The 15,393-nt window shown below is 41.2% G+C and overlaps 1 protein-coding gene across 4 annotated transcripts in view; it reads left to right on the forward strand.

Moving 5' to 3' along the window:
- STPG1 (sperm tail PG-rich repeat containing 1) overlaps window positions 1-15,393 on the forward strand; it is a 49,965-nt gene that overhangs the window by 2,008 nt on the left and 32,564 nt on the right. For all 4 annotated transcript variants that reach the window (XM_032301706.1, XM_032301705.1, XM_032301707.1 and 1 more), the window contains exons 2-4: window positions 1,830-1,940; window positions 4,312-4,452; window positions 14,016-14,134. In XM_032301706.1, coding sequence (XP_032157597.1) covers window positions 4,380-4,452; window positions 14,016-14,134 — 192 coding nt within the window. In that variant the 5' untranslated portion in view covers window positions 1,830-1,940; window positions 4,312-4,379. The remainder of the gene's footprint in view (window positions 1-1,829; window positions 1,941-4,311; window positions 4,453-14,015; window positions 14,135-15,393) is intronic.

Raw genomic sequence — 15,393 nt, forward strand, 5'->3', positions numbered from 1 at the left:
CTGGTTTCTCGTATGAAAAATATGAAGTGGATTATTTCCCTGGGTACGCTTTGAAAAATGGAAAATACTTTCAAGATGTACTATAGCATCATGTATAACTGAATTGATAAAAATCTCATGTCCTTCAAACTGCTCACGCAAATACCAGAAAATTCCACATAAGGTAAAAAGTATCCATGGTTTAGTATGTATTGATATACACTGAACATTAATATGCAGGTATAAGTGTATAAAATGTGTGATAATGCTATAACCCAAATGATTTTTTAAAAAACATATAGTAGAGTGGAAACACATTTGTATTTATAGTCCGATGAGTTAAATCCTCACAGAATGTAGCTCCGAAGGGAAAGAGTTGTATAAGACTACATCAGCAGGCACTATGGCTAGAACATATGTACCCCTAGTGTTCATTCATTACTCAGATATTATTGAGCAACTACTATGTGCCAGGAAACAGACTGGGGATTTAGTGAGGAACATTCTATCCAGAGACCATAAACAAAGAAGTATGTGTAAAATATGGTGTTGGGTAGTGAAAAGTACACTGAGAAACATAAGGCAGAGTCAGGGGTAGAGAGTGGCAGTGGTGCTCCTTGAGAGAGACTTGTAAAGAAGACAGTCTGAGGAGACAGTTTGAGGAGAGACACAGATAAATTTGTGACAGGGGCAAAAGATGATCCCCAGCATAGGGAAGGGTGGAATCGCATGCTGCAAGGAGGTATTGGAGAAGCTGAAAAGGTCCCATGGCTTTAGGTGGGGGGATATGACAGCTGCCTTCGAAGACTTGAAGAATAGTCATATAGAACAGTGGCTTTCAAACTTTCAGACTGTGACCTATGGTAAGAAATGCATTTTATACTGTGGTCCAGTGCATACATACATGACAAACAAAAACTTCAAGAAAGACTGCAGGCTGTGACTTACATTTTGAAAATTACTAATGCGGAAGAGGAGTTTTACTCCAGACTGGTTTCCAGGGGTGGTCTTAGGGTGAGTGAAGGGGGGAATAAATGAATCAGCTTTGATATAAGCAGGAAATTTCTAGTAACTGGAACTACCCAACGGTGAACTGCCTCGGGAATTTTCAAAGTATGCTCTGGGGAAGCCCAGCATTCTGTGAAAATTCGATAGCCTCAAATATTTGCTTTATATTTTGAAAACTGTATGCAATATCCTGGTTTTTAAAAACCAACCTTATTTACTCAGGCTTCCAAATGTCAAAATTCACATGTTAATATTCAGCAGATGCTGCCTTAGTGGGTATGATAGTGGTTAAGAGTGAGCGGAAGTCAGACTTCTAGGTTCAAAGCCTGATTCCATCTCTTAATTCTGGTGTGACCTTGAGCAAGTCACCTAACTCCTCTCTCTAAACTTCAGTTTTCTTATGTACCAAATGAGGCTAATACCTCACTGGATTATTGTAAGGAGAGCATGCAGAATTCTATACAAGGTGTTAAAGACTGTAAGCATTCAATAAATGATAACAATTATTTTAAGCTGTTACTACATTATTCCTGTGGATGTGTTAAAATCTAATATTCATAAAAGCCTATTGTGGACCAGACAACATCATCTACTTCATCATATGGACCATGATATTTAATCCATAAGCTCCTTGAGAAGAAAGTCCTGTCATCATTCTCAGTTGGTGGAGGGGGCAGTGGGGCCAAAAGATGAAGGGACTCAGAACTAGGAAGTGGCAGAGCATAACCTTGAACCCAGGGATAATCCTGATTACTGTACAGGTACTCACCTGGGAGTTGCCTGGGTATATGCCATTGATAAGGAAGGTGGTATATCTTCATTACTCTTTTCTGATATTCTAGGTCCATGACATCCTGTCATGAACAGTGACACAAGGAACTGCACGCTAGGGCACATCTGGGCGGGGCTCCGTTCACACCTGGTCTGCACCTGGTCTCATCCTGGCTTCACAGGTATGCATACCAATGCCAGAAAGCATTAACAGTAGTTGCCTTTAAGGGTTAGGATCATGGATTATTTTAGAAAGTCTTTTTAATTTCGTGTATTTTCCAAAAATTTGATAAGATACCCATATCACCATTGTAATAAGAAGCTTAATTTTTTTTCTAATCACTTGTAATTCTAGCATGTGACTACATTTTAATTTTTTATCATTTGTTTATTTTTAAATTAATCTTTGAGTGTAGTGGATAAGCAATGTTACATTTGTTTCAGGCATACAACACAGCGATTTGCCAAGTTTGAACATTATGCTGTGCTCACCTCATTAGTGCATTTGTAAAATAAGAGCTTTAAACAGACACATGAAAAAATGTTCATCATCATCAGCCAACAGGGAGATTCAAATCAAAACCACATCTAGATACCACCTTACATCAGTTAGAATGGCCAAAATTAACAAGACAGTAAACAACGTGTGTTGGAGAGGATGTGGAGAAAGGAGAACCCTTTTACACTGATGGTGGGAATGCAAGTTGGTGCAGCCACCTTGGAAAACAGTGTGGGATTCCTTTAGAAATTAAAAATAGAGCTACCCTAGGACCCTGCAATTGTACTACTCGGTATTTACCCCAAAGGTTAAAAAAAGTGAAAAGAAGGGCCTTCTGTACCCCAATGTTCATAGCAGCAATGGCCACTGTTGCCAAACTGTGGAAAGAGACAAGATGCCCTTCAACAGACGATTGGATGAAGAAGATATGGTCCCTATATACAATGGAATACTATGCCTCCATCAGAAAGGATGAATACCCTACTTTTGTATCAACATGGATGGGACTGGAGGAGATTATGCTGAGTGAAATAAGTCAAGCAGAGAAAGTCAATTATCATATGGTTTTACTTACTTATGGAGCATAAGGAATAACAGGAGGACATTAGAAGGAAAGGAGAAGTGAATTGGGGGAAATTGGAGGGGGAGATGAAACATGAGAGACTGTGGACTCTTAGAAACAAACTGAGGGTTTGGAGGGGAAAGGAGTGGAGGGTTGGGAGAACTGGTGGTGGCTATTAAGGAGCACGTATTGCATGGAGCACTGGGTGTGGTGCCTAAACAATGAATCTTGGATCACTGAAAAAAATAAAATTAAATTAAAAAAACCAATAAGATAGCTTTATTGTAGCTAGGAAAGTAGATGGTAGAAGTACTGAGTACCTAGCAGAAGTACTAAGACAAAGACATAGCACTGTAGCGTGGTAAGTGAATGGTAGCTGCTTTTATAGATCCTAAAAGACATTTTTATACTGGAGTGGTCGTGTTGCTGTGAGCGTTATTGATTTCTGGTGCTCTGAATCTCTTAGATTCTTGGAGTGTGTTGCCAATAACTCTCATGAATATTAAAATTTCAGTATAGAGTGTTAAGCAGAGAAGATGGGGAGCATTGCCACGGTGAGAAAGTCAAGTGAGGAACAAACACTGACGGTGGAAAGGATTGGTAGAGCGCGCCATCATTCTTTCCGTCCTTTCCTTCGTTAGTAAATGGTGCGGATTCTTGAGGAGGAAAAAGATGGGCGAAATAGAACTCGTCTGTCCATGAAAGATGAACAGCTATGGAAACTGAATCCTGCTCCTGCTGTTAACAACTAAAACCCAGACTCCCATGAAGCAACTGGTTTTAGGCATAAGACAGCTTGATTTGGCAATTCCTGAGAGGAAAACCAAGGCGAGCCTTGCAGTTACCCGAGCTTCCTGCTGGGGGCGGTGTCCAGGCCACGGTTCAGGGAGGGGGGTACCCAAACAAAGCCCCGCCCAGCTTTCCGGGCTGGAGAGAGAGAAATCCGAGTTCAGGGAGCCCAGAGTTTGGAATCAATAGAGGAGAACGCCCAGAGGAGGCCCCTGCACAGAACAGTATATACTGTTTGATTACACGTATATGACATTCTAGAAAAGGCAGTTGTGGGGACAGAAAGCAAAGCAATGGTTGCTAGATCCCAGGGTTGGGAGGGTACTGAGGGCCAAGAATCCCAGGAAACTCTTTGGGATGATGGGGTTATTTCTGTCTTAATTGTGATGGCATTTGACACAATTGTACACATTTGCCAAAAACTAGAACTAAGGAATTATATTGGATGTCAGTCAATTATCTTGATAAGGATACATTTATAAAATCCAAGCCTTCAGTAGCTCTGTAAGCAACACCAACAATGAACACTTACATAATTCTCGTTACAGGCAGCGCAATGTGCTTGCGAGTTAGGGTCGTAGAACTAGGTAAGTCTCAGCCCCTACGCTCAAGATTGCTCAGTCTGTTCTGCAGATAGAACAGAACCCAATCAACGTAGTTAATGTGAAATGATCCCTACAAATGCTGTGTTTTGCTGTTCCAGGTACTTAGAAGAACATGTAGTAGAGTTTTTCATCAAACAAATGGAACATATCGCAGAACTTTGCTAAGATGGACAACTCCGCACGCAAAGACCAACACCCTGACAAAAAATATCCCAGCCATGCCAGCAAATTACAGAAAGGTCTTGTGAATTTATTAACAGATATCTTTGAGGGGAAGAGAGGACTTTTTTAAAAAATATATTTTATTTATTTGTTTGAGAAGGAGAGAGAGGGAGAGTATGGGGGGAGGGGCAAAGGAAGAGGGAGAAACAGACTCCCCACTGAGCCGGAAAAAGGACTTGGGGCTCTGTCCCAGGACCCTGAGATGGTGACCCAAGCAAAAGGCAGCCGCTTTAACTGACTGAGCCACCCATGCACCCTGAGAATTCTTGACCTATGTTCTTTTTGGCACATAAGAACACATATGTTGAATTCTGGGTCATACCAACAAGGCCACCCTTAAGACATATCAGATAAATTGCTTTTGGTGGCTCCTCACTGCTTCTAGAGTGAGGACTGGGAAGAAAGTGTGAAAAGAGGACGAGGAGAGAAGAGGGGGGGAGTCTATTCACCACACCTGTTCTTTCTACATTTCTGGTAAGAATCTCCATCTTCACACTTAGAGGTGTAAAGAGATCTACTTTCTCGATTCCTAATGCAAGCCCCCCACACTGTGGCTTGGTGGCAAGTTTAACTCCAGCCCTTAGGGGCACAAATCCTATGTTCTGCTTGTTTCAAGTTTTGGATCTTTCTCAGTAGAAAGAGGTGATGTGATGACTGGGTGGGGGATGGGAGGAAGCCCTCGGGTCATTGTTTATCCATCCACACAGGTGAGATTTCCACTGGCCCAGCTCACAGGCTCCCTCTGGTTTTGTTGGTATGTTTCTGGACCACATCTGGGGTTTAGGAATCATTTCTGGGGCTGGAAACCTCATTCCAAGATCCTTACTCCTCTGGTTTTTCTTTCTTTTGGGGCCTTTCCTCCTCCCTGGTATGCTTCTAGAGTTCCTACTGCTCTCCAACTCAAAGCCAGACCTTACTTTTTCCCTCCTTTGACTTTGTGCTATCTCTTCTTCTTTAATACTTTAAAAATTGAAGCATAATATATATGCAGAAAAAGTACACAAATCATAATTATACAGCTTAATAAATATTCATAAAGAAAATACAACCAATAGAATCATTCTCTCAAACCAAGAAAATAGAATCCTAGCAGTATCCCAAAGACCGTTTCTTGTTCCTTCCCTTTCTCTGTGAAAGTAAACACTAGAGCTATCCTGACTTCTAATATAGTAATTACTTTAGCCTGTTATTGAACTTTAAGATTTATTTATTTATTTATTTATTTGAGATAAAACAGATCATAAGGAAGCAGAGAGGCAGGCAGAGGAAGGGAAGCAGGCTCTCTGCTGAGCAGAGCTGAGCAGAGAGCCCGATGTGGGGCTCAATCCCAGGACCCTGGGATCATGACCTGAGCTGAAGGCAGAGGCTTTAACCCACTGAGACACCCGGCCACACCTGTTATTGAACTTTAAAAAAAAGAGATTGATTTATTTATTTTAGGGAGATAGAGGCAGAACATGCGCATCTGCGCCCTGGGGACAGGGGAGAAGAGAATCCCAGGTAGACTCCCCTCTGAACACAGAGCCCATGGTGGGGGTGTGCTTGATCTCATGACCCTGAGATCCCAATCTGAGTGCAAAGCAAGAGTCAGATGCTTAACCCACTGAGCTAAGGTGCCCTGCCACTGTTTTTAAATTTCAGATAAATTGCAATCATACAAGATGAACTTTTTTCTCTAGCCTTTTCCCACTCATGTTTGAGAGGTTGAACTTCATGTTTCATGTATCAGTTAATGGTTCGTTTTCATGGCTATAAAGTTTTATTCTGCTTGAATACACCGCCAATTATTTATCCATTCTATGTTGTTTCCAGTTTGGGGCTGCTATGAATAGATGCTTTTCTAACTAGGCTCGTACATGTTTTGGGGACATACATGGAATGTATGTACGTCATCTGTGCCTCAGAGTAGAATTGCTGGATCCTACGATGTGTTTATGATCAGCTTGGTGGATACTGCCATTTTTCCAAAGTGGTTTTGCCAACTTTACTTCTTTACAAGCAACGTATGAGAATTCCAATTTTCCACATCACCACTGACATCTTTTGCACGTAATGGTTTTAATTTGCATTGCTCTTTGATCAATAAGATCGAGCAATTTTTCATATGCTGGTTGACCTTTAGAATATTCTCTTTGGAGGAATGATTGTTCAAGCTTTTTGCCCCCTTTTTATTGGATTTCTCTTATTTTTACGAGTTCTTTAAACCATTTTAGAAATGAGTCCATTTGACGGCTACAGGGAGAGTAAATCTCTTCTTGCAATCTATGATTTTCCTTTCCACTCTTAATGGTATGCTAATCGACAGAAAGTCTGAAGTTTAATACAGCCCAATTTATCAATCCTTTCCTTTTTAGTTACTGTGTATGTCTGTCCTATTTGAGAAATCTTCACCTACCCCCAAATAATTTGTTCTAGAAACTGCATTATTTTACCTTTCATGTCTAGGCCTGTAATTCGGTTGGAATCGTTTCTGTATGTGGGACAAGGTGGATGTGCAATTTTGGTGTTTTCTGTATCTATATCCAGGTGACCCAGCACCATTTATTGAAAGGCCATTCTTTTTCTACTATTCTGCAGAACTGCCTTTGTCATAAATCAAGTGTCTATGTATATGCGGGGTTACTTCTGGATTCTTTATTCAGCTCAAGTACTATACTTTTTCTTTTCCAAATACTAAACTATCTTAATGACTGTAACTTTATAAAAAGTCTTGAATCTGATAGTATAAATATTTCAGGTTTGTACCTTATCTGGGTGATTCTTGGCCCCATTGCATTTCCACATAAATTTTAGAATCAACTCATTCATGTCCTAAAAATAAAAATCCTTTCTGTTATTTTGGCTTCGATTGCATTGATTCTAGCAATCAATTTAGGGATCATTCACATCTCTACAATATTGGGTTCTCTCATCCATGTGCATTTATTTTACTCAAGTCTTCTTAAATTTTTCTCAAAAATGTTTCACAGATCTCTATTTAGAGGTCACATGTGTCTTCTTTATGTCTGTCTAGGCATTTAGTTTTTATCCTGTTATAAATGGTAATATTTTAATTTCCTTCTCTAATTGTATCCTTATAGAGAAATAAAACAAATGGACTTCTGTATATTGACCTTGATTCTAGTGACCTTACTAAGTTCAGTGATTACCCCTCATAGGTTGTCTATAAATTCTCTTCAAAATTTTCCATGTATAATCTTGTCATCTGTGGATAATGACAGCTTTATTTATTCCTTTCTGATCCATACATTTTTATTTATTGCTCTTGATTTTTGTGCTTGCTAGAGCCGGGACAGTATTGAAAAGAAGAGTAACAATAGTCTCTTGGTTTGTCTCTCAGGAAAAAGCTTTTAATATTTTACTATTCAGTATCATGTTTACTATAGGCTTTTGTCATTGATAGCTTTTATCAGATTAAGGAAATTTGCTTCTATTCCTAGTTGATTAGGTTTTTTTTTTAATTGCAAAAGGACATTAGATTTTATAACATGCTTTCTGTATCTACTCAACAGATACTTCATCAAAAAAGATACGCAGATTGGAAATAGGAAATGAAGAGATGTTCAGCATCCTTAGCCATTAGGAAAATACACATGGGAACCACAGTGAGATAGTATGACACAGCCCATGGGATGGCTGAAATGAAAAAGACTGCCCGTGTTGACAAGGACGTGGAAGAACAGTAACTCTCATATACTAGTAGTGGAGATGTACAAAGGCACAACTTTGGGAAAGAGTTTTGCAATTTCTTTAAAAGTTAAACGTTTGAGGGCACCTGGGTGGCTCAATTGGTTAAGTGTCTGCCTTTGGCTCAGGTCATGATCCTGAGGTCCCCCACGGTCCTACTCAGGGAAGAGCCTGCTTCTCCCTCTGCTACTCCCTCTACTTGTGCTCTCTCTCCCTGTCTCTCTCTCAAATAAATAAATAAAATCTTTTTAAAAAAATTAAACATTTGATCTAGCCATCCCACTCCTGAGTATTTAGCCAAGAGAAATGAAAACATGTGTCTACTCGGAAGAGTTGTATTGGAATGTAGGTAAACAGCTTTTATTTGTCACACCCCACACTGGCAACAACTCAAATGTCCATCAGCAATGGATTAATATTTCTATATGAGGAAATACCACTCAGCAATAAAATCAATGAAGCGTTAGTACTTCAACAACATGAATGAATGTCAGAATAATTATGCTGAATGAAAGAAGCCAGATAAAAACCATGTACTTTTTTAGTGCATGCTACATGATTCCATTCTGCATCTGCTGAGATGACCATATGGTTTTTCTTTTTAGTTGGTTAAATGGTGAATGACATTGGCTTTCAGTCATTAACTTATAACCTATCTTTGCATTGCAGAGATAAACTCCACTTGGTCATGATATATGATGGTTTTTTATATATTGTTGGGCTTAGTTTACCAAAATTTTCCTAAGAATTTCTGCATGTGTGTATCTGAGGGAAATTGATCATAGTTGTTCCTCCCACACCCACCATGAATGACTCTGTCTCATTTTGGTGTCAGGGTGATGCTGACCTCCTGAAATGGATTGGGAGATGTCTTATCCTCTTCAGGCTTTTTTTTTTTTTTCTTTAAGATTTTTTTTATTTATTTGACAGAGAGATCACAAGCAGGCGGAGAGGCAGGCCGAGAGAGAGGGGGAAGCAGGCTCCCTGCTGAGCAGAGAGCCCAATGTGGGGCTTGATCCCAGGACCCTGGGATCATGACCTGAGCCAAAGGCAGAGGCTTTAACCCACTGAGCCACCCAGGAGCCTATTATCCTCTTCAATCTTATGGGGTAGATTATAAAAGATTGATAGGTAGACTGTGCTATAAATGACAATTAGGTCAAGTTAGGTAATAGTATTGTTCAAATCATAGATCTTTTTTTTTTTTTAATTTTATTTTTAAGTAATCTCTACACTCAACTTGGGTCTCAAACTCATAGCCTTAAGGTCAAGAGTCACACACTCTACCAAGTGAACTAGCCAGGTGCCCCCAAGTCTTTGCATATTTACTAATCTTCTACCTACTTATTTAAATTATTGAGGGAGGAACTTTTAAATCTGACCATAATTGTGGAATATTCTACTTTTTCTTATAGTACCATCGGTTTTTGCTTCATGTATTTTATATTTCTTGTTATTGGGTGTGTCAGCATTTAGGCTTGTTATATTCTCTTAAAGAATTGGCCCCTGTATGATTATGAAATGATACTCTTTATTGCAGGTAATATTTTTTACTCTGAAATCTCCTTTGTCTGACATTATCTCTAGCTTTCTTCTGGTTCGTGTTAACATAGTGTATCTTTTCCCATTCTTTTATTTTTGACCTATTTCTGGGATTATATTTAAAGTATATATTTATATATAATATATATACACAATTTAAAAAATTTTTAAATTTATTTTAGAGAGACAGCACGAGAAAGGGGAGGAGCAGAGGGAGAAGCAGACTCTGCCCTGAGGGCAGAGCCTGGTGCAGGGCTTGATTCCAGGACCCGGAGTTCATGACCTGAGCTGAAATCAAGAGTCAGACCCTTAACCAACTGACTCACCCAGGTGTCCCTAAAGTATATTTCTTGTAGATAGCATATAGTTAGGTCTTTCTTTCTTATCCCTTTTGACCATCTTTGTCTTTTGATTGGGATGTTTACACTACAAAAATTTGAAATTTAATATTAATATTGGTATGTAGGTTTAAGTTTACCATCTTGCAATTTGCTTGCTATTTGTCCCATCTGTTTGATTTTTACTTTTTTGTCATCTTTTGCATTGAGTAGGGTTTTTTTGTTTCTATTTTCTATTTTTTGTTTTTATTTCTATTTTATCCCTTTTGTTGGCTCCTGGCTGGCTTTATCGGTGGAGTGCACAACTCTTAATCTTGAGATTGTGAGTTTGAGCCCCATGTTGGGTGTAGAGATTCCTCTAAAAGAGTAAAATCCTTAAAAAAAAAAAAAAAAAAAGAAATATCCTTTTGCAGTATTTCTTAGTGGCCGCTTTAGGCCTGGCAAACTTTGGCCTTTGGCCGATTCTCACCTACTGCCTGTTTTTATAAGTTAAACTTTTTTAAAGATTTTATTTATTTATTTGACACAGGGAGAGAGATCACAAGTAGGTAAAGAGGCAGGCGGCGGGGCGGGGTGCGGGGGGAGAAGCAGGCTCCCTTCCAAGCAGAGAGCCTGATGTGGGTCTCAATCCCAGGATCCTGAGATTATGACCTGAGCCGAAGGCATAGGCTTTAACCCACTGAGCCACCCAGGTGCCCCTAAATTTTGGTTTTGATTGACTATTTATCTTCTGGTTACGAATTGCATTTTTTCTTCTTTGTATACCTATTAATTCTTAACTGAATACCATATATTTTCCATTTTATTTCTTGGGTGCTTTTGTAGTCCTGCAAATTCTTGTGGTTTGTTCTGCAGTTAAGTTCCTCAGAACCAGTTGGATTCTTTCACGTCTTGCTGTTAAGTGTTACCAGCTGAAGACTGGCCAGCATTTGGTCTGGGGTGATTTTGCTTTATGTGTGAGGTAAAACTCTCTGCATACTCTCTCTTCTAGGAATTATAAAGCTTTCCACTCCGATGCGTGGGAATAGGAGCTATTCCTGTGCCTGTGTTCAGGTGTTACTGTTCACTTAATTCTTCCGGTTGATTTTTTCCTACAGCCTTGGGTGGTGTTGTCATATGTGTATCTTGATCAATACTCAGGAAACCACCTGCGGGGAACCCGGAGCAGGTCCCCCTCTTTCTCTGTGTGGCTCTCTTTTCTGGTTCTCTGCTTCATGAACTCTAGAAGCCTGGTCTTTCCGGGCTTCCTGATTCATTTCCTCAACTCAAAGAGGATGGCCTGGATTCCTCCTTCCTGGACTGTGGCCTGGAAACTTCTCCAGGCTGTAAGCTGGGGGTCATTTTACTGCTCATCTATTTGCTTCCCATTTCTCGGGGATCCCCATCCTATGTTGCTGCATATCTAGTGCCCAGAAAACCATCATTTCATATATTTTGTCCATGTTTAACTTCTGCTTCTGCAGCAAGGAGGGCAAATCCAGTTCCATTTTGGTTGGAAACGGGAATTCAATTGTCCAGAGTGATTTTATAAAAAAATCTTATTTTTCTGGTTGTCTTCCTCCAGAAGCTTGGATACATGCAGGTGGTTCTACCAAAGCCAGAAGCCCAAGTGTTTGATCTTCTTTTGAGTCAGGAAACTTTTTTTCCTTCCCCCAGGGAAATGGCCTTCCATTTACCTTTAAAAAAACAAGCAGCCCCCTTTCTTTGCTGTTTCCTCTGCTGTTGCTTTCAGTTGCTCCATAAACTTTTAAAGAAACAAAAGCTAGGGAGCCTTGCCTGGTCTGCTTTCTGATTTGTTCTCTCTAGATCCCTTAAAGGAAAAATACCTAGCCATCCATCTCCTAAATGGGGTGGGGTGGGGGATAGGGAGAGAAGGGAGGAAAGGAATAAATATAGTGTATATTTTTCTCTCAGATGTTTTCTAGCCAAACATTTATTCTGCTTCTTTTACTTCATCCCCAACCTGAGCAAATTAGGTCAGATTGCCGCCTCCCCATTATTTCATGCCTTGGTCTGTTGGGTCCTTACCCTGGGCCAGACTTAGGAAGAGGAAGCCCAGCTTGGAGCTTTAGGGTCCGGGCTTATGAGACCAGCTGTGTCCAAATACTGGCTGTTTCCCTGAAGGGCTGTGTGATTTGGGTGAGTGAATAGGCCTCAGTTTCCCCGTCTCTAAAGCTGATTCATAAAAGCATCTCCTGAGGGGTCCCTGTTGGCATCAGGGTTCCGTGTCTGAAAAGCAGTTTCGTGTTTCCCAAAATTCAGAGACTAAGAAATGGGCCTTAAAGAGTTTCTGTGCAACCTCACCCCCACATCCCACCTTCTTTCTTTCTCTTGGCTCTCTTTTTTCGACTTCTGCACACATTTTCTCTGCGAGGGTTTGGACTTGGGTGTTGAGATAATGTGGCTCAGTGTTGTGCACATCCTACAGAGTCGGGATGGACCCCCATCCAAAACCTGGCTTGAATGTCAAGACTGGTGATGCCCCACACTCATCAGGATGATATGAGAAGGTTTATTACTCACATAATGAGGTTTTCTGGGGAGAGCAGGATAGGCTTTCTCATCTGGCCCCAAAATGCCTCGAGAGAGGGGAAAGAGACACACTTGGGGTTTTACTGTGGTCAGGAAGTGGGGCTGGGGTGAGGGTCAGGGTTTGTATGGTTTAAACTTCTGGCCTGTGCCTCTAGGCCTTCTCATCAGTTTACCCAATGTGGGGCAGAAGGAGAAGAGGGCGGGCTAAGGCTTAAAAGCTGTCAGCAGACCCAACGTCAAAAACCAAGAGTCCATTCTGTTACACTCACAGGTTGGAGTTGATAGTTAATCTGCTGTACAGAGAGCTCTCTGTGGAGCCTTAGCAATAGTCCCACATGTGAGAGCTTCTCTCAGGTGGGGGGAGGGGGCGGAGGAGAGCGGAGAATTTATATATTATTTATACACCACAACCCTGATGTGTACAATTTCAAGTTCATCTTCTTTTTTAAAAGATTTTATTTATTTATTTGATAGAGACACAGCAAGAAAGGGAACACAATCAGAAAGAGTGGGAGAGGGAGAAGCAGGCTTCCCACTGAGCAGGGAGCCGGATGCGGGGCTTGATCTCAGGACCGAAGGCACACACTTAAGGACTGAGCCACCCAGGAGCCCCTTAGGTTAATTTTCCATAAATGATCCCCTTATTATGTTTTTTAACCCCACATCTGCACAAAGCAGAAACCTTATTTACACTTGTCTTGCACTGTGCCCGGACAGCAAGTCCCAGTCTGGAATTTCACTCCCTCTCAGGCTGTTATGGCACTTAACTGAGGTGTGAGTCTGGGCTGAGGACAAGTGCCCGTCTCCTCTTCCTAGTGGCTCTAGAATGGTTTTGTGTCCCCTTCCTACATGGCAAGACTGTCTTCCCTGCCAGATCCTTCCTCTTCCCTGAGACAATATGCTTCAGGGATGTGACCAAGTCCCACTAGTTTAAGAGTTGGGGCAAGGGTTGGGGGTGGGGTGGGGAATGCCTGATAAATTACCAAGAGGGAAAGAAAGTAAAGGGAATATTTTTTAAAAAGATTTATTTATTTATTTGACAGAAATCACAAGTAGGCAGAAGTAGGCAGAGAGAGAGGGAGAAGCAGGCTCCCCGCTGAGCAGAGAGCCCGATGTGGGGCTCGATCCCAGGACCCTGAGATCATGACCTGAGCTGAAGGCAGAGGCTTAACCCACTGAGCCACCCAGATGCCCCATAAAGGGAATATATTTTTTTAATTAGTTTCATGTTTATCTCCTGTCAAAAGGCAAGTTTCTCTTCTATTCCACTTAAAATAAAACATTGGGGGCACCTGGTTGGCTCAGTGGGAGGAGCGTGAGACTCTCGATCTAGGGGTTGTGAATTCAAGCCCCAGGATGTGTGTGGTGATTACTTAAAAACATAATCTTGGAAAAACAACAAAATAAAACTTTAAAGTGCTCTTTGTTTTCTACATTTGTCAATTCTCCATGCTAAATTTTATTTTGTTTTTGTTGTTTAGGTTTTACTGCTGCATATCCAACACAATCCTCCATTCCTTTTAAAAGCCGGAATTTAACAATTCCAGAATCAGAAAAAAAGGGATTCAATAGTCAAGCCAAGAGATTTTATTATAAAAAGGTAATGACACACTTTTAAGTCTGGGTTTGAGCCTCGGGGAACAGGCTCGCAAGTCGGGCTAGCGCAGTTGCCCCTAGGACCAGTAGAGGGCGGTGTCACCCAAGGAGCCACAGCCTCTTCTCCAATTGTAGGTAGGCTCAGACTGAATTAAAAGAATGGGGAAGGTATTAGATTGGGAATTGGGAAGAAGGGAATTAAAAGAATTGGGAAGGGATTAGATTCAGGGAGAACAGCAGCGTCTGGATTTATGGTGCCCCATAGAACCCCCCCAAATTTCTTTTAAGAAGAACTGTATTTTAAAATTTATTATAAAAATACAAAATTCAGGGACGCCTGGGTGGCTCAGTTGGTTAAGCAGCTGCCTTCGGCTCAGGTCATGATCCCAGCGTCCTGGGATCGAGTCCCGCATCGGGCTCCTTGCTCAGCGGGAAGCCGGCTTCTGCCTCTGCCTGTGCCTGCCATTCTGTCTGCCTGTGCTCGCTCGCTCTCTCTCCCTCTCTCTCTCTGATAAATAAATAAAATCTTAAAAAAATATATACAAAATTCAAAAATGGTGGTATGTGAAGTAAAAAGGAAAATCCTTTTTTCTCCCCTCTCCCCCAGCTTCACTCCCTCTGACAGGAGAGGAAATAACAAAGTTTTCCTCAAATAACATGCTAGTAAAATTTAAGCTACCTTTGTGATGAAGGCCCCCCTCGTTAACGGAGTATTATTATGGTTCCTGTTTTTCCTCTGTCCTCACCCTCTTTCCCACATATTTCTATGTCCCTTTTCCTCTTTGATCTGAAAAACTCTGCTGGGATGCTGGTCCTCAAGCAGCTTGGGATTTCACTGGCTAAAGGCCCAAGGGTCTAACCTTCTCCTCCTTCACCAGTGGGGGAGCTGAAGTCCCTCACAGACATCCTTAGAGTTTTTAAATTCCCTCGTTCATTTAACCAAGATGTTTAAAATACCCTTCTTTTGAAGGAGTCATCCTCTTCAGCTACCGTTTCCTGCATTCTGGAAGTGTTTTTGATCTTATAACCTTGCCAAGATGGTAGAGAGGGAAGGAGGAGATGTAGCTTCTGAAGACAAGTGAGTCAGGAAGGACTCGGGGGGGTGGGGAGGGCAGGGGTTGCTCAGCAAGCCCCTTCACCCATAGGCCTGTTCCTGCTTTGTTTTTTGGTTTTTAAGATTTTATTTATTTATTTGACAGACAGAGATCACAAGTAGCAGAGAGGCAGGCAGAGAGAGAGAGGAGGAAGCAGGCTCCCCGCTGA

Source organism: Mustela erminea, chromosome 10, assembly GCF_009829155.1.
Source record: "Mustela erminea isolate mMusErm1 chromosome 10, mMusErm1.Pri, whole genome shotgun sequence".
Classification (NCBI taxonomy): domain Eukaryota; kingdom Metazoa; phylum Chordata; class Mammalia; order Carnivora; family Mustelidae; genus Mustela; species Mustela erminea.